This window comes from Odocoileus virginianus, chromosome Y, assembly GCF_023699985.2.
Source record: "Odocoileus virginianus isolate 20LAN1187 ecotype Illinois chromosome Y, Ovbor_1.2, whole genome shotgun sequence".
Classification (NCBI taxonomy): Eukaryota; Metazoa; Chordata; class Mammalia; order Artiodactyla; family Cervidae; genus Odocoileus; species Odocoileus virginianus.
Window position 1 is genome coordinate 346,134 of NC_069709.1, and position 22,672 is coordinate 368,805.

The 22,672-nt window shown below is 36.0% G+C and overlaps 1 protein-coding gene across 4 annotated transcripts in view; it reads left to right on the forward strand.

Moving 5' to 3' along the window:
• TXLNG (taxilin gamma) overlaps window positions 1–21,226 on the forward strand; it is a 108,819-nt gene extending 87,593 nt beyond the window's left edge. For 2 of the 4 annotated variants that reach the window (XM_070462128.1, XM_070462131.1), the window contains 7 exons: window positions 6,150–6,320; window positions 10,215–10,409; window positions 12,901–13,020; window positions 14,547–14,621; window positions 17,199–17,291; window positions 19,951–20,046; window positions 20,553–21,226. In XM_070462128.1, coding sequence (XP_070318229.1) covers window positions 6,150–6,320; window positions 10,215–10,409; window positions 12,901–13,020; window positions 14,547–14,621; window positions 17,199–17,291; window positions 19,951–20,046; window positions 20,553–20,873 — 1,071 coding nt within the window. In that variant the 3' untranslated portion in view covers window positions 20,874–21,226. The remainder of the gene's footprint in view (window positions 1–6,149; window positions 6,321–10,214; window positions 10,410–12,900; window positions 13,021–14,546; window positions 14,622–17,198; window positions 17,292–19,950; window positions 20,047–20,552) is intronic. The other 2 variants (XM_070462129.1, XM_070462130.1) reach the window with 2 other exon arrangements.
• The last annotated feature ends 1,446 nt before the right edge of the window (window positions 21,227–22,672 follow it).

A 22,672-nucleotide genomic window follows, 5' to 3' on the forward strand; every position in this document is an offset into this window, starting at 1 on the left:
AGCTTTTGCACAACAAAGGAAACTATAAGTAAGGTGAAAAGACAACCCTCAGAATGGGAGAAAATAATAGCAAACGAAGAAACAAAGGATTAATCTCAAAAATATACAAGCAGCTCCTGCAGCTCAATTCCAGAAAAATAAATGACCCAATCAAAAAATGGGCCAAAGAACTAAACAGACATTTCTCCAAAGAAGACATACAGATGGCTAACAAACACATGAAAAGATGCTCAACATCACTCATTATCAAAGAAAGGCAAATCGGAACTGTTTATTTTTTACTACCATCCTATGAACACATTCTGCTGGCCACTAGGGCCATGCTATATAGCATGGTAGCCACAAAAGCTGGTGCATCAGACATGAAGTCAAGCTCTCGGAGACATTTTCTGGGCTGTAGTAGAGGAAGATCATAAAAGTAGTGCCGGTGGTTCTCTACGGTCTCTTAAGGGCGATTATGTTTGATCCTTAATTGTGTTTAGAAATCTGCCCCTTCAAGCCAGATCTTGTTTCATGTGTAGATGGGTTACATATAGGTGTCTGTGTCTTTGTTGTGGCTTAGGTTAGAGGTTAACCAACAGATAGTATTTCTTGGTTTGTAACAAACCCACAGGACCCACAAGTGCAAACCCCAGTGGTCATAAGAACTAGGCAGTTAAGGAGCATCCCCTGGGTGATAGTGACAAAAATTAGAGGGCCAGACAGACTCTCTTCTGGGAGATGAGATACTGGTGATCTTGTGCATGGTAGAGGTTCCTTGTGCAAGCTTCCTTCCCCAAGGCCGCCTCAGTAGGTCTCTACATGTGTGCTAAACCAGAAGCCTGCCCCTCACTCCAAAGCCATGAGTATCTTAAAAGCCTCTTTCAAACACAGATTGGGCCTTTCTCTATGCTGTCCCTCTGCTAGGTGGATCCGGGCTTGGTTAGTCCATATGTGTGTAACAACTGTTTTTCAGTTCCATATAGCTTTGTGAGTTTTTCCAGGATCCAAGCCCCGTTTACTTCCCCATCTACATATTTTGAGATCTTGTCTTTCAGACACAGGTCTTTATTCAGGTGCCTGATGTAAGATTCCAGTATGTAATTGTAGATTTACTGTGTCCCTGGGAGGAAGAGGTAGGATCCTTCTTTGCCTTCACTTTGAACCAGGAGTCTTGACACCATCATCCATAAGGCCTTCATTCTAATGAGGGTTTTCCACCAGCTTTTAACTTGAGATGCAACTGAATCAAGTTTTTACCCATTCTGCCAATTTCTGTTTTTCATTGAAGTTTCATTCTTGTACATTTAAAGAAATTATTCCTAAAAATTGACTTTTACTATTTTACTTTTTGTTTTCTACACTGCTCTTTTGTAGTTAATTGAATTTTTTGTAGTAAATCATTTTAAGTTCCTTAGTTAATTCATTTTTAGTCTGTTCTGTATCCATTTTTTGTGGTTATAATGAGGATTGCATATGACATTCTGAAGTTACTAACACTGTTTATTTAGCATTTATTTCAAAAGTATACAGAACCTCTTGTATGTAGCTCTGTTAGCAACTTTCACTTATTAATGTCACAGAAATTTAATGTTTATTTATTATGTGCCCAATAGAGCCTAATTATTTTTTTAAGATATATTATCTCTTTATTATCTTTTTAAAAAATTCATTTATTGTTTATTTATTTTACTTTTGGTTTGCTGGATCTTTGTTGCTCTGTGAGCTTTTCTCTGGTTGTAGCAAGTTCGGTGGAGTTGTGTGTGGAGTTCTTATTGCAGTGGCTTTTCTTGTGGAATACCATCTCTAGTGCACTCAGACTTCAGTGTGGATTCGGTGATTGCAACTCTTGGGCTGTAGAGCACAGGCTTAATTGTGATGCTCTGTCTTAGTTGTTTCATGGTATGTTGGATCTTCCCAGATCAGAGATTGAAGCCATATCTTCAGCATCAGCAGGCAGATTATTTACCACTGAGCCACCATGGGAGCCCTATGGAGTGTATTAATATTTCATTTTTGAAGGACACTTTGGCTAGATGTAGAGTTCTCAGTTGAGGATCTCCCCCTTCCAGCATTTTTAAAAGCTGCTGACTTCTGGCCTCCTAAGATTCATGCTGAGGACTTTTCTGATTATGTTAATGAGGATCTTTTATATTTGGTAGATTTGTTATTGGACAGTTTTACAACTGTTTCAGTGTGACTCTAGGAATTCATCATCCTTGGAGTTTGTTAGGCTTGCACGTTTGTATCTTGGAATGATATTTGAGAAATTTTTCACCATTATTTCTTCAAATAACCTTTCTGCCCACTTCTGTCTGTTTTCTCTGTGTATTGGTCCACACTGCATGTATTGGTCCATTTGATGGTATCCCACAGATTCCTTGGCTCTTAGTTTGCTCCTCAGTCTATAGTAATTCCATTTCCCTGGAGTTGATAATTTCTGTTGTTCTGCAAGTACAGTGATTCTTTGTTATCTTTGATCAAATCAGATTTTTAATCCCTCTAGTGAATTTCTTGTTTTAATTATTATACTCTTCTGCTCTAGATTTTTTTTTTTTCCTTTTGTTTCCTTTCTGTGGTTTCTGTTGTTGAGTTTTTCTGTTTTACTCATGCATTGTTTCTTGACTTTATCTGATTCCTTAACCTCTAATGCATTTTAGCTACAGTTATTTCAAAGTCTTTTGTGAGTCTACTATCTAGTCTTCCTCTTGGACAGTTTGGTTGATTGGTCTTGTGTCTTTGAATGGTCCATACTTTATTTCTTTGTATGCCTTATGATTTTTGTTATTAACTGTACATTTGAATCTTACAGGGTGGTATTTCTAGATATGAGATTGCCTTTACCAAGGTTTGTTATGTTTGTTGTTTTGTTTGTTTTAAAATGTCTCTTTGCTAGAAGTCAGTCTGAGATGAAAATCTAATCTAAGGTGTCTTAGATCATCTTTGATCCTGAGCTTGTTTGGTAAGTTTCTAAATTTCCCAAGTGGGATTGGTTTTGAATGTTTTAGTGCTTAAATATCTGGCTCTTCAGAGGGAATAAAAAGGTTAAATGAAGGGGAAAATGATACAATGGATCCTATTTCCTTCAGTCCCCCACATGCCTCTTCACATGGAGGTGTTTGCAGTAGTGGTGACCCTTGTCTGCGTCTGACTTGTTATGATCAAATGTTATAAATCCACAATCAGAACACAGTTCTCTTACATTTTGGAGGCCTGAGTCTTTACAGCTTATCTTGGCTTATGTAAGCCACTCCAGGGATCTTAACATGACCACCTGCAGTGGAGCTGTGGAATGGAAAAATAAGAAGCTGCTACACAGCTACTGGTTAAATGAACCAAAATTAATCACAGTTTACTGACCATTTATTTCTCTGGAAATTGTAGGCCTTTGTCTAGGCTTCACAGGTCGAAAATAATTATATCAGTTTGTGTCAGTGCAATTATCTGGGTATGGAGATAGACCTATTTACTGTGCTATCTTCCATGATGACATTTCAGCTTCTTGATCCTTGACTGTGCCCTTCTGGCCATCCTTTGCTCTGGTCACCTCATGTATCATAGGGACTGTAAGGCAAGTACAGATACTCTCTTCAGACTGTCACCATTGATTCAGCATGCTTTTCGAAGGATTCTCACTGCCTTTGTTTTCTGTGACTGCTGCAGCCACTTCTACATTCACTCTCTACTTTCTCTTTGCCAATATCACTGTCTTTGTTTTTGCCCATAAGTTTCATACATTATAAAAATCACTGTCTTTGGAAATATCCTGTTTATTCATTCTGCCTGTGTATCTAAAAATATAACTAGGCAGATGATAATGTAATTGAGTCTTCATTATCCTGTGGTCTTTTTAATACTTCTTTCTCAAAAGTCACTATCCAGTTATAAAAATACCACAGTGAGATACCAATTTTTGTTAAATATTAACCCTCAACTGTTCTCTACCTCTGCAGCATATGACTGTGCCTTTTATTCCTTAGAGCACACAGAAACCGTCAGTTTGTCAGTCTCTCCATGTCAGATATGTCAGATTAACTGCATTTACATCTCTTTTCTAGAGTCTGTCATTTAGTTTTTTTAACCATTAATGTTTGTTTCAATGTCTCTTCAGTGGTATATATCTCCATTAGTGGAATGTCAGTCTTCTGATCTGCTATACCATTATTTTTGCTATTACTGTTACCATTGAAAATTAAATTAAAATCTGCATGATTTATTAATCATCTGGTGGTGTATGAGCACTCTGGAGTACCGGAGAAAGAGTTTTAGTTACAGATAATTTGGGCATAGTCTATACTAATTTGTGTGCTCTTCTCATTGGGCTTCTCTGGTTTTTCAGCAGTAAAGAATCTTCCTGCAATGCAGAAGGCCCAGGAGATCAGAAGATCCCCTGGAGAAGGGAATGGCAAACCATTCCAGTATTCTTGCCTGGATAGTTCCATGGACAGAGGAACCTGGACGACTACAGTCCATGGGGTCACAGAGAGTTGGACGTAATTGAGAAAGCTCTTCTCATAGTCTGTCAGTTCAGTTCAGTTGCTGAGTCATGTCCGATTCTTTGCGACCCCATGAACCACAGCACGCCAGGCCTCCTCGTCTATCACCAACTCCTGAAGTCCACCCAAACCCATGTCCATTGAGTGAGTGATGCCATCCAGCCATCTCATCCTCTGCCGTCCCCTTCTCCTCCTGCTCTCAATCTTTCCCAGCATCAGGGTCTTTTCCAATGAGTTAGCTCGTCGCATCAGGTGGCTACAGTATTAGAGTTTCAGCTTCAACATCAGTCTTTCCAATGAACATTCAGGACAGATCTCCTTTAGGATGGACTAGTTGGATCTCCTTGCAGTCCAACGGACTCTCAAGAGTCTTCTCCAACACCACAGTTCAATTCTTCAGTGCTCAGATTTCTTTATAGTCCAACTCTCACATCCATACATGACCACTGGAAAAACCGTAGCCTTGACTAGACGGACCTTTATTGACCAAGTAATGTCTTTGCTTTTTAATATGCTGTCTAGGTTGTTCATAATTTTCCTTTCAACGTGTAAGTGTCTTTTAATTTCATGGCTGCAATCACCATCTGCAGTGATTTTGGAGCCCAGAAAAATAAAGTCAGCCACTGTTTCCACTGTTTCCCTGTCTATTTGCCATGAAGTGATGGGACTGGATGCCATGATCTTAGTTTTCTGAATGTTGAGCTTTAAGCCAACTTTTTCACTCCTCTTTCACTTTCATGAAGAGGCTCTTTAGGTCTTCTTCACTTTTTTGCCATAAGGGTGGTGTGTCATCTACATATCTGAGGTTATTGTTATTTCTCCCAGCAGTCTTGATTCCAGCTTGTGCTTCCTCCAGCCCAGTGTTTCTCATGATGCACTCTACATTTAAGTTAAGCAGGGTGACAATATACACCCTTGATGCACTCCTTTTCCTATTTGGAACCAGTCTGTTGTTCCATGTCCAGTTCTAACTGTTGCTTCCTGACCTGCACACAGGTTTCTCAAAAGGCAGGTCAGGTGATATGGTATTCCCATCTCTTTCAGAATTTTCCAGTTTGTTGTGATCCAGTCAAAGGGTTTGGCATAGTCAGTAAAGCAGAGATAGATGTTTTTGTGGAACTCTCTTGCTTAAGTTATAAAAGAAAGTAAGATATAAAAGTAAAAGCTTTTTTTCCTCCCCCCTCTGGAATTTTAATGAAGCTCTTTGTAATAGCTGTAAATATTTTGCTTGTAAGGACACTTCATAGTTTTCCTGTATATATCATTTTTGCACTTGGAATACTTGATGGTTGAACAAATGTCAGCATGGCTACCTTTTTATCTGTTAATAGTAAATAAAAGAAATTGCTCTTACTCTAAAATTGCCTTCTTTACTCACAAAAGCCTCCTCTGAGTGCTGCTTATTTTTTTCAACAAAATATCCTTCCCATGTTCTTATAGAAAAGTAAAACTGGCAGGTGTTGATTTGTAACAAGTTTACCTGAGAGATTTACTTTTCTTTTTAATAAAATATTAAACAATGAAATTGGGTTTCTTCTAGTATTAAGTAACTTGTGTACTTTCTTATGACTGCTAATTAAAAGAAGTAGAGAAAGTTCCACGATTGTAATTGGTACTTTTCCAGTTTTAAAAATTCTTACTGCTTTATAAACCCAAAGTGCTTATTAATTTTAGCTGGAAGAAAGCAGGAATGTTCAGAAGCAAATGAAGATTTTGCAGAAGAAGCAAGCCCAGATTGTGAAAGAGAAAGTCCATTTGCAGCGTGAGCACAGCAAAGCTATCTTGGCAAGAAGCAAACTTGAATCTCTTTGCAGGGAACTCCAGCGTCACAGTAAGACATTAAAGGTGAGTTGGTTCCTTTTACTGGTTTTTTTTTTTTTTTTGGAGATACTTATATTGATTTTATAATCTATCTGAGGTAAATCCTTGCATCATTTGCTTTAGTGGGAGTTAGTTATAATAATGGCTGCTGGTTGATAACTTCTGGGTTCAGTTGCTCTGGTACATTAGGTTCCTGAGCAGAGTAGTCTGGGCAGTTCTCAAAGACAAGTTGTTCAGTTGCTCACTTGTGTCTGACTCTGAAACACCATAGACTACAGCATGTCAGGCTTCCCTGTCCTTCACTGTCTCCTGTAGTTTGCCCAAATTCATGTCCATTGAGTCGGTGATGCCATCCAACCATCTTATCCTCTGTTGCAGAAAACTGTGGCAGAAAGCTCCTTCTGCCTCAGTTGTTCCCAGCATGAATGTCTTTTCTTATGGTTCGACTCTTCATATCAGGTAGCCAAAGAATTGGAGTTTCAGTTTCAGCATCAGTCTTTGCAATGAATATTCAGGGTTGGTCTTTAGGATTGACTGGTTTGATCTCCTTACAGTCCAAGGGACTCTCAAGAGTCTTCTCCAACACCATGGTTTGAAAGCATGAATTCTTTGGCACTCAGCCTTCTTTGTAGTCCAACTCTTACATCTGTATGTGACTACTGGAAAAACCTTAGCTTTGACTAAATGGACCTCTGATGGTAAAGTAATGTCTTTGCTTTTTAATACACTATATAGGTGTATCAGTTTTTCTTTCAAGGAACGAGCATCTTAATTTCATGGCTGCAGTCATCATCAGCAATGACTTTGGAGCCCAAGAAAATAGTCTGCCACTGTGTCCATTTTTTCCCAGTCTGTTTGCTGCAAAGTGATGGGATGGGATGCCATGATCTTAGTTTTTTGAATGCTGAGTTTGAAGCCAGTTTTTCCATTCTCCTCTTACACCTACATTAAGAAGCTCTTTAGTTCCTCTTTGCTTTATGCCATAAAGGTGGTGTCATCTGCATATCTGAAGCTGTTGATATTTCTCCTGGTGATCTTGATTCCAGCTGTGAGTCATGTAGTCTAGCATTTTACATGATGTACTCTGAATATAAGTTTAATAAGCAGGGTGACAATATACAGCCTTAATGTACTTTCCCAGTTTTGAACTAGTCCATTTTTCCATGTCCAGTTCTAAATGACAAGTTAGCCTTGCCTTTTACTTTGCTTCAGGGTAGTGCTTTGTGTGTTGTCATTGTATATCAAAGATTCATTCTTTCTAGCCAGCATTGTTTTCAGATGTAAAGAAGAGCTCCTTAATAATAATTCATAATTGATCATAGGGAAATTAGACTGTATTGATACTTATGTCAATAATTTCCCTGTTTAGAAAGCTTAAGTTTGCCATATATTCTTTTAATCATTATCCTCCTTGGATAACGAGTGAAATTTTGGATGAAGTAAATTATAAACTTCAGTCAAAATGAGCTTAAAGGGAAAGCAGTTGCAGAGATCTTCTGTGGATGTTAATTGGGTAGTCCCCTTTACTATTCTCTCCACATCTTCAACTATTTAGTTGCCAGATACTTTAGAACAGTACTTATCTCTTAGCTGATTTAAGGAAAGTAGTAAAGGAAGAGGAACCAGGTATCGAAACTTTTGTCAGCAGGGGAAGGAAAAAGAGTAGAGAGGCTCTAGAAAGAATCTATCTCTATAATGGGAACATGTCTGTCTTTAGCAGTCATTAAAGAATTGGAGTATTATTTTGATCAAGCATGATTGACATATGATTACTGCTGTTTCTGAAAATTCCAAGTATCTAGAATATAGATATTCTGAATATCATTGAATATTCATTGGGATATCCTGAAAAAATTTGGAATATCCTTAATATTCACTGGACAGACTTGCTGAAGGTGAAACTCCAATACTTTGGCCACCTCATGCAAAGAACTGACTCATTTGAAAAGACTCTATTGTTAGGAGAGATTAAAGGTGGGAGGAAAAGAGACGACAGAGGAAGAGATGTTTGGATGGCATCACTGACTCAATGGACATGAGTTAGAGTAAACTATGGGAGTTGGTGATGGACAGGGAGGCCTGGCATGCTGCAGTCCATGGGTTTGCAAAGAATTTGACATGGCTGAGCAACTGAACTGAACTGAAGAATATAGGACAACTTTTAAAGTGATCATCATCAAGTGGTGGTGTCTGTGTTTTTAATCCGCTTTGCTTTTTTTTTTTAATATAAAATGAAAATTTTTGTTTTCTTCTTTAGTTGCCCAGTCGTGTCCGATTCTATGACCCTATGGACTGCAGCACACTGGGCTTCCCTGTCCCTCACCATCTCCTGAAGTTTGCCCATGTTCACATGCATTGCATTGGTGACGCTATCAGCCATCTCATCTTCTGACTCCCTCTTCTTCTGTCCTCAATCTTTCCCAGCATTAGGGACTTTTCCAGTTAGTCAGCTATTTGCATCAGATGACCAGAATACTGGAGCTTCAGCTTAATTGTCAGTTCTTCCAACAAATAGCAGTGTTGACTTCACTTAAGATTGACTGATGTCATCTCCTAGCCGTCCAAAGGACTCTCAGGAGTCTTCTCCAGCACTACAGTTCAACAGCATCAATTCTTTGGCTTTCTGCCTTCTTCACAGTCCACATGGCTTTCACAACCAAACGTGACTTCTGGGGCGACCATATCCTTCACTGTAGGGACCTTTGTTGGCAGAGTAATGTCTGATACTTTTCATCACATGTCTAGGCTTGTCATAGCTTATGTTCCAAGAAGCAATCATCTTCTGATTTCATGGCTGCAGTCACCATCCACAGTGATTTTAGAGCCAAAGAAGAGGAAATCTGTCACTACTTCCACCTTTACACCTTCTTTTTGCATGAAGTAATGGTGCTGGATGCTATGATCTTAGGGTTTTTTTTTTTTTGTTTGTTTGTTTGTTTTAGTATTTAATTTTAAGCTGACACTTTCATTCTTCTCTTCGCTTTTGTCAAGAGACTAGTTCCTCTTCCCTGTCAGCCATTACAGTGATATCATTGGCATACCTGAGGTTCTTGATTTTTTCCCACTTATCTTGATTCCAACTGGTAATTCATCCAGCTCAGTGTTTCTCAGGTTTTGCTCAGTGTATAGATTAAATAGGGTTATAGTAGACAGCCCTATCATTCTTGTGTCAGTGTTGAGGCAGTCAGTTGTTCCATACAGGGTTCTAATGTTTACTTCTTGGCCCACAACCAGGTTTCTCAGAAGTCAGGTTAGATGGCCTGGTATTCCCGTCTCTTTAAGAGATTTCCACAGTTTGTTATGATTCACACAGTCAGAGGCTTTAGCATAGTTGATGAAACAGAGGTAGACTGTGTGGACAGGCTCCTTACTTGTACGCTGGTGGTGGTTTAGTTGCTAAGTTGTTTCCGACTCTTGCCACCCCATGGACTGTAGCCCGCCAGGCTTCTCTGTGGGATTTTCCAGGCAAGAATATTGGAATGTATTGCCATTTCCTCCACCAGGGGATCTTCCCGACCCAGGAGTTGAACCTGGGTGTCCTGCATTGCAGGCAGATCCTTTACCAACTAAGCTATGAGGGGAGTCCTTGTACTTTCCTTGTACTTTTATAGTTTAATAAATATCTAGATGGTCAGATGGCACTTTTCATCACAGGGCAGTTTGTGTGTCTCTGATTACTCTGTCTGGTTTGAAAACTATCTCTCTGATTACTCTCTCTACTTTGGGAAATTTGCTTGATTTCCAGCGAGAGCTTTGTCCTTATAGACCAAAAGGGAGAAGAAATTTTAGTTCATAAGCATCACTTGGGGCAGCATAATATGAAGGTCCATAGCAGCAGCTTCTTTTTGTTTATTTGTTTATTTTTAGCAATTTAGGTATAGTTTTACACTATTAACAAAAATTATTTTGGACAATAAGGAAGAAAATATGCAGCATGCAAGAGAAGACGAAGAAAGACGTAAAGAAGCAACTGCACATTTCGAGTTTACTTTGAATGAAATCCAGACACAACTAAAACAACATGACATACACAGTGTAAAACTCCGCCAGGAAAACACTGAACTGGGAGAGAAACTTAAGAAGCTTATTGAACAGTATGCACTGAGGGAAGAGGTAAAGGTGTTTCTCGTATTTAGATACCTTGTTAGTACCAAAAGGTTTTTGCCCCCTTCATACAAGTCTAAAACTGTCACAGGACAATTTTAGAACTTCTTCACATGTGTAGTGGAAGGCAGGGTTATATCTTAGGAAAATGCACCATGTGAACTGAATTATCATCCCCTGATATCCTAGAAGTAATGGATTGGATATGTGAGGTAATTGCTAGGAGACAATATTAAGTAGTAATTGTTCTCATGTGATACTGGAAGAATGTGATTAGAGGTTGTTTTTCCTATATCTAACCTAATGATATAGGTTATATTTACTTGTATATACAAAATATACAAATAAACATTTGTGTGTACACACACACACACACACACACACACACACACACACACACACAAACATTTGTCAGCCAAATGCCTAATAGCTCAGACTTCTGTGGTCATCTGTACCATGTGCAATACCATTACTTTCCCCTTTCTATGTTGTACTTAGGAGAAGAAAATAGAACTATCACCCAGTGTTGTTGGCACATCTAATGAAATATAAACTTCATAGGAATGATCTTTGGAATCATAGAAATGATGTGTAGAACCTGGTCATTCTAATTACTTTACAAACTAATCTGGAAGTGGGGTGTTATCTAGATTAAAGAGCAAATTGCTGATAACCTGCTTATGTTACTTTCACAGGTTAGATGTGCATCATGAGAGGCTTTGAGTTTTCCAAAGGCTGCATGCCCTGACTTTAATGAGCTTTAAGCTAGTAAAATCCTGCTTCTTTATGTGTTATGAACCTTATAAAAGCTTCATCTTAAAACTGATAACTAAAAACAAATATGTCCAGTTAAAATGGTAATTTTATTTTACTACCAAAAAGAGATTTGTCTGGTTTTCAATCAAATTTCAGATTGTCTCAGTTTATAGTTTTATGTATAAAACTTGGAAACATTTTTAAGATTTTTATATCTTTCAACCATTTTTTCTTTTAATAGTTTTCTTACGTCCATAATTTGAAAATTAAAAGTGGAATAGATCAGTTAACTTCACCAAGTTATTCACATTGCATGTAATAACTTTTAAGATCTACTTTGAAGCAAATCCAAGATGTCATATTATTCTACTCCACTATTTAAAAACACATTTTGAAATGGCAAGATTTTTTTTTAAGCAAAAGGCAGTGCCATTTCATACCTAAAAATTTTGTAACAACTTAATCAAATTTTAAGCTTCACATTTTCCCATCTCCCACTATAATATAAGATTGTTTGAGTCAGATCCAGATAAGGTTTGTACATTTCATTGATTGTGATATCTCACACCTTTATAATTGATAGGTTTTCTTCTCTTTTTTCCCCTCTTGTCATTGTTTATTGGAGATGCAGTTTTTAAGTGTATGCAATACATTTTTTATTTTTAATATTTATTTTTATCAAGTCAGATTTTTAGCAGGAGTCTTTCTAAATTTCATTCCTAATAATGAGCGAATATGAAGTCGCTCAGTCGTGTCCAGCTCTTTGCAACTCCATGGACTGTAGCCTATCAGGCTCCTCTGTCCATGGGATTTTCCAGGCAAAAATACTGGAGTGGTTTGCCATTTGAAAAATATGTGTTCAAGTCATATTACTTGTAAGTCTTATTTGAGATATCACTGAATTTCCTTTTCCTTTGCATAAAGAAGGATTTAATTTTTAATAAGTAAGCTATTTACAATTCAAGACAGATTTTGTACAGTCCTCAGATTTTTTTAACTTTAAGAAAAGTTTTTTTTAAATTATCTTTTATAAATCTGACTTTCTTCTTTCTTGGGATCTTATAATGAAGATAGTTACTATTTCTCTATCTGAGAAGGGTGTTCTGATTGTGTACATAAATACCACTAAACAGTTTAAGTTGAAAATGATAATGACCTTTTACCAGTGTCCACTCATGTGCCTGTTACCAAGTCCTTCACTTTAATCATTACATTGATTTTTACAGCAATTCTGCAAGGTAGATGTGGTTACCTACCTTTTTACGTAAGAAAACTGATTAATCAATGGGAAAAAATTTGCCAAAGATCTTCCACTGAGCATTTGAATTCCTACCACTATGATAAGCTACTGCATACTAATACCTACACTGTGAAACTTGGGAAAATTTAATAAGAAAAATGTTTACGAATCGTGTGTTTTTCAGTCTTTTTCTTGATAGTTTGAGCCAGGTTTCAATATAGAGCAGAAATATGAAATACAGACTATTTAGTGAATAGTTCACCTTGAATAAAGACATAAGCATGCAGAAGTAGTCACAGGGGATCTTTCCTAGAAGCTTAGGATGATTTGCAAGGAGATGTAAATAGATGTTTCTTCAAGCATACACAGAAAGACCCAGTGTTACTATGTATCATAATGTTGGTAGAAGCAACAGAGAGCTAGGTTACCATATCTTGTGTTAGCATATCCTCACTAGTTTTTCCCTTTCCTTAAGTGATAGAAGAAATTCTGTTTTTTCTGTAGCATGTTGGTAAAGTGTTCAAACACAAAGAATTGCAGCAGCACCTTGTGGATGCCAAACTTCAGCAAACAACACAACTTATAAAGAAAGCTGATGAAAAACATCAGAGAGAAAGAGAGTTTGTAAGTTGTACTTCTTAAAACAATTGTCTCTTCAAAACTGTTAACAAAGCCATTTAAAACTCTGAAACTCATTCAGCATTTTACATTGATGCTGGGATAATTACTAAAAAAGTAATTTGTCTTTTTTACACCTTATATTGAGACATGTTAGAACACATTTTTGTTTTTTATTTCTGATGAAATTTTCATATTTAAAAAAATGAACCATTGTTCCAAGTTCAGGGAATAGACTGAACTGAACATATTTGATTTTTCTGTCTAGAATATTATATCAGTTTTTAAGTAGTGATAAACAGGTTCAAGATTTGTGCAAGTTATCAGCAAATTTGGGCCTGAAAGCTAGGAGCAATTAAATTTCACATCAACCTTACCAAAAATGGTTCTCCTACATTCTGTTCCATTTTTTCTAAATAGGTAAATATTTGTTTAATTACTCTGATATAACTTTCTGATGAAATTTAACAGAATTGTCTATTTCCTAATCATAACCTACTATTCCCTGAATCTGTTTGGATTTTGCTTGTCATTAATTGTGAACATAGTGAAGGTCTAATATTTATCATACATAAATTATGTAGTTTAAGTTCAATTAATAAAGTGAGAAATAATTATAATAATGTGAACTGTTTCATCTAGCACTTTGTTCAAGTAGGCTGAGCCCTAAAAGTAAACATGGTGTGACATATGTATATGAACATTCCTGTGTGTTCCTCCTTATGTGAACAGTGCATGTTTAGTGGGAGTAGGGTTTACAGAGATGTATTTTTTACACCATGGACCTTCCATAAAATCCATAGACAATATCTATTACACAGCTGAAAAAACAGTTGCTCTTTCCAGTTTGGAGTATAAATTAGAAGTCTGCACACACATAAACAACATGTGTACATATGTGAATTGGGTCTCTGGTTGGTTTAAGGCTCTATTAAGGTTTATTTGCATTTTGTGTGACATTAATTCAGAAATTCAAGGATTGAATTTCACATTGCCCAATATGCAAATTTACTTAAAAACAATAGTGCACTAACTATGTCCTCCTCTGTCCCACTTTTTAAAAAAGATGATAAGAAACCCAGTCTGTTTGCATTGCTTCACTGATACCCTGTCTACCTGCCTCTTCTTACCTATCAAGCTGTAGATGAGCTTTCTGAACTTGATAAGATCAAGATTTCTCACTCTGTTTCCCACTTCAAGGTGTAGATATCTCATTATTTTCACCTATAATAGAACAATTTAACCCAGAGTTTTATAAACCTTTGTGTGCCTCTCAGGTGCTTTTTGTCCTTAAGAGGTTTATAGATAATTTCTGTAAGGGTTTAACAGATCTGGGATAGAGGTAATTGACAATTAATATATTAGGATGTTTGACTGATTGACCTACGATTCTTGGTAGAATAATGAAAGGAAAAGCTACAGTATTGATGTTCTGACATTTTAGGCATATGTATAATTACTATTTTGCTAGAATGTTTCTAGCATTAGTGTTTCTAGGATTAGTATTTTGCTAGAATGTTTCTTTTTTCTAGTTGTTAAAAGAAGCCACAGAATCAAGGCACAAATACGAAGAAATGAATCAGCAAGAAGTACAATTAAAACAACAGGTAATGACAATAGAGGTTAGCAAAATTTTTGAGTCTCCTGGTTCCCAGCCAGAGCCAGAGCTAGAACTGAACTGAGAAACGTCTTTTGTCCTCTTGAAATTTTCCTCTTCACTTAAGGTGTCTAACGTATCATGTTTTGAATAGAATTTTTCTCTGTAAGTCCTGTAGTTAGGCAAATTGGTATGTCCGATCAGACTGTTTTCATTGTCCCCCATCTATTATCTAGATTTTTCACCAGTATCTTTTTAGCTTGCCTCAACACAGGCAGAGTGTACATTTTTTTTCTTTTTTTTTTTAATATGTAGAGTTAATTTCACATCCAGGTGATGTTGTGCATTTATTCTTTTTAAAAAAGAATTGGGATTCTCCTTATTTTTTATTGTCCTCTAGTGTCTTTAAGGTGGTTGCTTTTCATGGAATAAAGAGAGCAGATGCTGCATCTTGCTAAAGGAAAGATACAGGAAATATTGTGCCTTCCATCCCTGAGAGTTTTAGCAGTGCCTATCTAGTTTTGATAGAGAGGTGCAGTTAGGTATTTATTTGATATATGCATGACTTACTTTCTTTTAAGTTAAACTGTTTACATTCTATTGAAAAAATGCATTACCTGTTAAGACTTCATTATGTACTGTTTAAGCACTCTCTTTTAAAATATGCTAATATATTAAGAATAGTATACATTTTCATGGGCAGTCTCTGGGAATTTTTATAATGGTGTTATGAAAAAGTGAAAATTGAAGAGAATTCAAATGTTAGAGGTCTGTTGAATTTCCCATTGTCAGATTTAAGTGCCTTATTTATTAGCCATATATACTCAATGGTTCACATAAATGGAGAAGAGAGTAGATGTAAAGAATGTATGGAGAGTTTGTATTTACTTTAATACATGATCTTTATTTATTTTTTCCATTTATTTTTATTAGTTGGAGGCTAATTACTTTACATCATTACAGTAGTTTTTGTTATACATTGAAATAAATTAGCCATGGATTTACATGTATTCCCCATCCCAGTCCCCCCTCCCACCTCCCTCTCCACCCAATCCCTCTGGGTCTTCCCAGTGCACCAGGCCTGAGCACTTGTCTCATGTACCCAACCTGGGCTGGTTATCTGTTTCACCCTAGATAATATACATGTTTCAATGCTGTTCTCTTGAAACATCCCACCCTCGCCTTCTCCCAGAGTCCACAAGTTTGTTCTATACATCTGAGTCTCTTTTTCTGTTTTGCATATAGGGTTATCGTTACCATCTTTCTAAAGTCCATATATATGTGTTAGTATACTGTAATGGTCTTTATCTTTCTGGCTTACTTCGCTCTGTATAATACATGATCTTGAATGTGGATGTTATTGATAATTTCTGCAGGTTAAATCACCAAGAGGAACTGTTTACCAACCTCCCAGGGCATCTCTGGTTCTTGTATAATATTATCAGTGCAGTTTCTATTATCTGAGACTTATATCCTTTGGCTAGTCTTAGCTAATCATTAGTTTGTTTTGTTTATTGTCACCTTCTTCCTAAGTGTGGCTTTGTTTCCCAAATGTTGGGTTCACTGTGTGCTCTTACTATGTCAGTTTTTAGCCGTTGTTGATGATTTCATTGTCCTTACTGTTTTGTAATCAAGGCACATAATTTCAACTGTGTGATAATTAGCAGTTGCTAGCTACTTACAACTGGCCGGCATTGAACTCAAGTAGGACAAAGTACTTGGATGTTCCATTTTTGATAAGAATGGATCATGGCTAAGACTGCTATAACTTCTAATCTCTGTCAAGTGTCATTGCATGACTCCTTCCTGTTATATTTGAAAAGCATCACTAATGCTATCCTTAGGCTCAGTCTATTACTATTTTCTACTTTCCTTTAGCAGAACATTCAATTTTCTGGACTTCTGTTTGCTCTTCCTGAATATAATACACATATATTTACATGGTCTCTGAAGTGTTTTCTCTTCATTCACAGAAAATAATTAAACACATGCTTTAGCCATTATTTTCTCAGCTAGATTTAATTAGCTGAGGGTGATTTTTGAAATTGATGTCTCTGCCTCCTCTGAATTATATTTTTCTCAGCCATACTCACGTTAATTTTTTTTTTGTTTCATCCAGACTATTCGTTGACTTCTGTTTTATTTTCTTGCATAATATAAGCAAAGACATAGGTTGATAGCAAGCTAATAATTATACAGGTTGCCCTCTAAAAGAGTCATCTTTTTCCAAGGACAGTTTTTCAAAAACAAGTAGAAGGCTAATGCATGATGTGTTATGGTCACATGAAGTATATAGAGATAACATTGTAGTTTATTTTATAACTGATGGAATGGAGCTACCACATGTTTGTACATTTTAAATATGTACAGTTAGATTAAATCAACAAAATTTCATCTCAATGCATTTCAGTAAGTTGCAAGAATTTTAGCCTTTTGTGTCTGCCCAAAAATTTATTGTGCATTTGTCCTCACATTTTATTGCTTATATTAAGTAACTAATATTCATCCACATTATATTCTTTTGATAGTCATTGGGATTTTATATCACATATCTGAAACTAAGAATATTTGATACTTTTTTCTGTAGCTTTCTCTTTATATGGATAAGTTTGAAGAATTCCAGACTACAATGGCAAAAAGCAATGAGCTGTTTACAACCTTCAGGCAAGAAATGGAAAAGGTATTTACCTATTTTCTGTAGAATATCACTACTGAATTTTTAAGAGATGATTTTAAGCAATTACTGTTTGGTCACAGTTTACATTGGTCTGGTTATGATTTTAATTTTATCTTTTTAGTTCCTTTGCTGACTTACTTAGAAATTTTGCTCAGAAATTACCTCAAATTGCTACTGATCTTGATAATCTGAAAATTAAATTTTTATCCTAAGGACAAATTGTTATTAAAACTAGATTTTTAAAAAAGAGTTGCTTCAGATGATCACCCAATTCTTTCACAAAATGTTTGTAACTTATTTTCTAAAATCTAAGCCAAGGAAAGCAGTAATATATTGTGTTTGCAACAGATTATTTATGAGGATCTAGCTAATACCTAGAGTGCTGTTAGTCTTTTAAATTTTATCACTATATGTATAATATAGAAGGACATCTCTGCAAAATTTAGAAAATAATTAAAATGTCATGTAGAGAAGTTTTGGGTCATTCTAATTGAAGATATGGCTAAAGACTAGTCTTAAAATGTATAAGATATCTGCCTTTTTCTCAAATTACTGGTATCTGTTAGATGCATTGTATAAAATTCATTGCAGCAAGCTGTCTTCCACTTCCTCTTAAAATTGAGATTTTTTTCCCAGTGCACCAGGCCCAAGCACTTGTCTCATGCACCCAACCTGGGCTGGTGATCTGTTTCACCCTAGATAATATACATGTTTCAATGCTGTTCTCTTGAAACATCCCACCCTCGCCTTCTCCCAGAGTCCACAGAGGGATCGGGTGGAGAAGGAGGTGGGAGGGGGGACTGGGATGAGGAATACATGTAAATCCATGGCTAATTCATTTCAATGTATGACAAAAACTACTGTAATGATGTAAAGTAATTAGCCTCCAACTAATAAAAATAAATGGAAAAAAAATTGAGATTTTTTTTTTTAAATAGAGAATAAGTAATAGTAGGGCATGACATTTTGTAAACTTTTGATATATATTAGTCATGACTATTACTAAAGATTATTATTACTAAGATTATTACTAAATCTTATAGGCATGGTGGTTTGGAGCACGTGCCTGTTAATCAGATTGCTTGTATCAGTAACTCATGTCATTTATGGTAGACCATAGAAAAGTTATTTAACCTTTCTATGTGTTTTTATTCTTTTATTCTTAAAAACAAAAATTTTTGACTGCTGTATATTATACAGTACTTGGCCATGTTAAGTTTTATGTTTACCACCTTGAGGTGGTTTTAATCTGAGTAATATGGAGAATTAAATGAGTGGTAGATTGGTTGTGCCTGACACACCTCTCAGTTAAGACTGTAATCAAGGGACACAGTGTAAGTGTTATGTGAACTTCAGCATGTGTGTGCTCATCATGAAGGACAATTTTAAGACGGAGACTGTAATTTTGTTAACTTCTCAAGAATCCTCTGGACTGGAACACATTCCTCATCTGCTAATGGCTGTAGAGGTCAACATTCAAACCATGTACATAATCTTTCTCTCATTTTGTGGATAATTAAAATGACTTGACAAAGGGCATTAGCTCTATCTTACCCCTTGTTTCCCTCAACAATGCCAGACTCAGTATCTCTATCTAGAACAGAGCTGATATAGTAAAATAATATTAGAAACAAAGGTGAATGACTAGCATATGTAAATTTTATTCTGAACTCCTGAAAACTAAGATTTTGTAGTATTGTTTTGAAACATTGTATCTTTAAAAAAATTTAAAAGTCTTGTGAGTTTGTGAGGAGATTCCAGCTAAGGAATCAATAATTTAAATATTGGAATCACAAAGAGTCAGACACGACTTAGTGGCTCAACCACAACAAAAAGAATCTCTGTTCTTCTAAGAGTCCTGTACAACTTTGAGAGAATCTCTTGCTGCCTCCAACAGGAATGAGTTGCATTCCAATCCTAACTGAGAGAGTTGAGAGTGTTGTATCAAAAGATTCCATATTCTGCTGCTTCTCCGAAACTGAGAAAATCAAATTTCTTTTTCCTGTAATGTGCAACTCTCAACTTTGTTTCTTATTGTTCCACCAAAGGGGCTTCTGTTAGTTCTGCTGGTGACAAACTATTGCAGTGACTTTTTTTTTTTTTTCCATTTATTTTTATTAGTTGGAGGCTAATTACTTTACATCATTACAGTAGTTTTTGTCATACATTGAAATGAATTAGCCATGGATTTACATGTATTCCCCATCCCAGTCCCCCCTCCCACCTCCCTCTCCACCCGATCCCTCTGGGTCTTCCCAGTACAAACTGGAGCCCATTATACAGAGCGAAGTAAGTCAGAAAGATAAAGACCATTACAGTATACTAACATATATATATGGACTTTAGAAAGATGGTAACGATAACCCTATATGCAAAACAGAAAAAGAGACTCAGATGTATAGAACAGACTTGTGGACTCTGTGGGAGAAGGCGAGGGTGGAATGTTTCAAGAGAACAGCATTGAAACATGTATATTATCTAGGGTGAAACAGATCACCAGCCCAGGTTAGGTGCATGAGACAAGTGACTTTTATCAAGATATAAATAGTTATCAATTACTTGATGGAAGTACCCTGTTGCATGATGAGAAGAACATTATAAAATGGTTTTGTAGTGAATCTGGCAGTTTAGAATTTAAATTTGCAATTGTGTTGGTTCACAGATGACAAAGAAAATGAAAAAACTCGAAAAAGAAGTGATAATGTGGCGTACCAAATGGGAAAATAATAATAAAATACTTCTGGAAATGGCTGAAGAGGTGAGGAGGTTTACATGACTGAATAGCAAATGCTCACTTATTTCAGTATTGAGGCAGGTTAAAACTTGTGTAAGTTTGGTAAGTTACAGCAGTTTTGATTTATACATTCTCTTTCTTGCAGTAATTTAGGTTGTCTTACAGAGGTGTTTAAACTTTTGCCTTAACTGGTTAACTCAACTTTGTGTTGTAGACAGCTGTAAAGTATCTAAGTCTTGCTTTGTTCCGTAGTATATTTGAGAATAAGTATAACTATTTAACATAGTGCTATCCATGGCTGATTCATGTCAACGTATGACAAAAACCACTACAATAGTTTAAAGTAATTAGCCTCCAACTAATAAAAATAAATGGAAAAATAAATAAATAAATAGTGCTATGTAGTGACATTTAGGACATGATAAAAATTAGTTTACAGGTTGATTCAGATTACTTAGTTTTGTGCACAGTAACCTAACCTAATTTGTGTTTCATATAAAGGTTTCATAAATTTTCTGTTTCTTTCCCAGAAAACTGTCTGTGATAAAAAGTACAAGCTATTTCAGATAAAGTTGGAACGGCTAGAGAAGCTGTACAGAGCTCTTCAGATGGAAAGAAATGAGCTCACTGAAAAGGTGCAAGTCCTGAGAGAGCAGCTCTCTGTAAAAACATCAGATGTAGATTTAGCAACGCCTATAATACAGCCCTGCAGTGCTCTTGATTCTCAGAAAGAAGTGATCACCCACTCTAAAAGATCTCCAGGAGGCAAACTGGGGGTTGAATCCAAAGGAACAAATGAAACAAAATGCAGTTTAAATGACCCTTTTTATGTGATCTCTTCTGGGCATTGATTCTGTTGACTAAGATGAAGTATGATCACAGTATTAAGAGATATATTTTGAGTATAACTTTTATGTAGTAGCTCTTATTCCTTTTGTGATGAAAATTTTCTAAGTTTTTTTTTTACCATATATTATTTTCTTAGCTGTTGGACTATATGATACAGGAGACTGCTTAACTGTCTTCATTGTTTGATGTATACATTTTCTACTCCTTTATTGTATACATTTGCCTTATTTTTCCTATATTGGAATGCATGTACTCATTACCTTGTCCTTTTAATTACTTCTGTTTATTTGCTCATTGCCTTATCCCTGCCTCTTGAATATAATTATCACAATTAAAGTGAGAATTATTCTGATAATGGCTCCTCTATGTAGAAATTAATACCAATTTAACTCTAGTTCATTAATATAAAAGAAAAAATAATAAAGTTGATTACTTTTGACCAGTAACTCATTTAAAAGTCAGGTGAAAATAAAATAAAAGTGCAGTGTGGGATATGAAACAAGCAAAGCATGTTTGATTCATATTAGTTTTTGATAATATTTTCATCACTTGACAAACTGAGATAACTGCAAATTTTCAGTCCTACAAAATTGTGGCAGAATATGTGTATGAAATACCATTTGTTTGGAAAGCATTATATTCTGGCAAGTCACTGGACAAAGGCTGAAAGTTTATGAGACTTAAAAATATTTGTTTCAGTTTTAAATTGGAACATATGCTTGAAGAAAAAAAAATCAGTATTTAGGTGTTCGCATTTACAGTGGGAAAATTTCTGAAGTTCGAATTTTGTTCTTCATTAGTTTGATATAGAAAAGCTAAATAACCTTACTTGTATGTTTCTGTTACATTGTGATGTAAAAGGGCTTAAAAATTGAATTGTCTCATAGGAAAGAGCCCGTAATGTGAAATAGTTAAAAATTTCCATCACTGACCTTGATGATCAAGGGTATGGACAGTAAAGCAAAGAACATATATGAAAACTGACTAATTAATCTGCAAAAATTAACAAAGCCAAATACAGTAGTTTAACGGATTTTTTTATAGTACCTCCTTTAGTTACTAAAGGGCTTCTCCTTCTCCAGGGTATCCCTGGTGGCTTAGATGTTAAAAAAAAAACCTGCTTCCCATTGCAGGAGATGCAAGAGATGCAGGTTTAGTCCCTGGTTCAGAAAGATTCCCTGGGGAAGGGCATGGCAACCCACTCCAGTATTCTTGCCTGGAGAATTCCATGGACAGAGGAGCCTGGTGGCCTACAGTCCACGGGATCTGAAAAAGCTGGACACAACTGAATGATTACCACTTAGGTTACTAACTGAAAATATTGGACCCACTTCTGTGAGAGAGAAAATAGATATGTGCTAGAAATTAAGATTTTTTTTAAAAATAATATGATTGATGGTATTTCAGTAGCACCCTGCTGCTTATAAGATATTGACATTTAAGGTTGAGGTAGCTGTGTTGCCTGCCACACTTCTTTGTAGCACTTATTTCTATGTAAGGTAAATCTTGGGCTGAATTCAGTGTGGTTGACAGGAGTTAATTCAGTTTTGGGGATACTAGGTATATTGGGTAATGTGTGAAATAATATAGATATTAAAAATATGTAAATTCTATGGGATGCATTTGGTTTCTCTTCACAGTTTTGCCTCTGACTGTCACTGTACCACCTTTGATTCTTCAACCCTTGTTTGTAAATACTTCAACTGGCTGATGAAAAGTTGCCATATGATTAAATTGTGCTTGCTTTACCATTTTAGGGAATCTTCTAGAGTGTAAAATCTATAGTGGCAGTGGATACCAA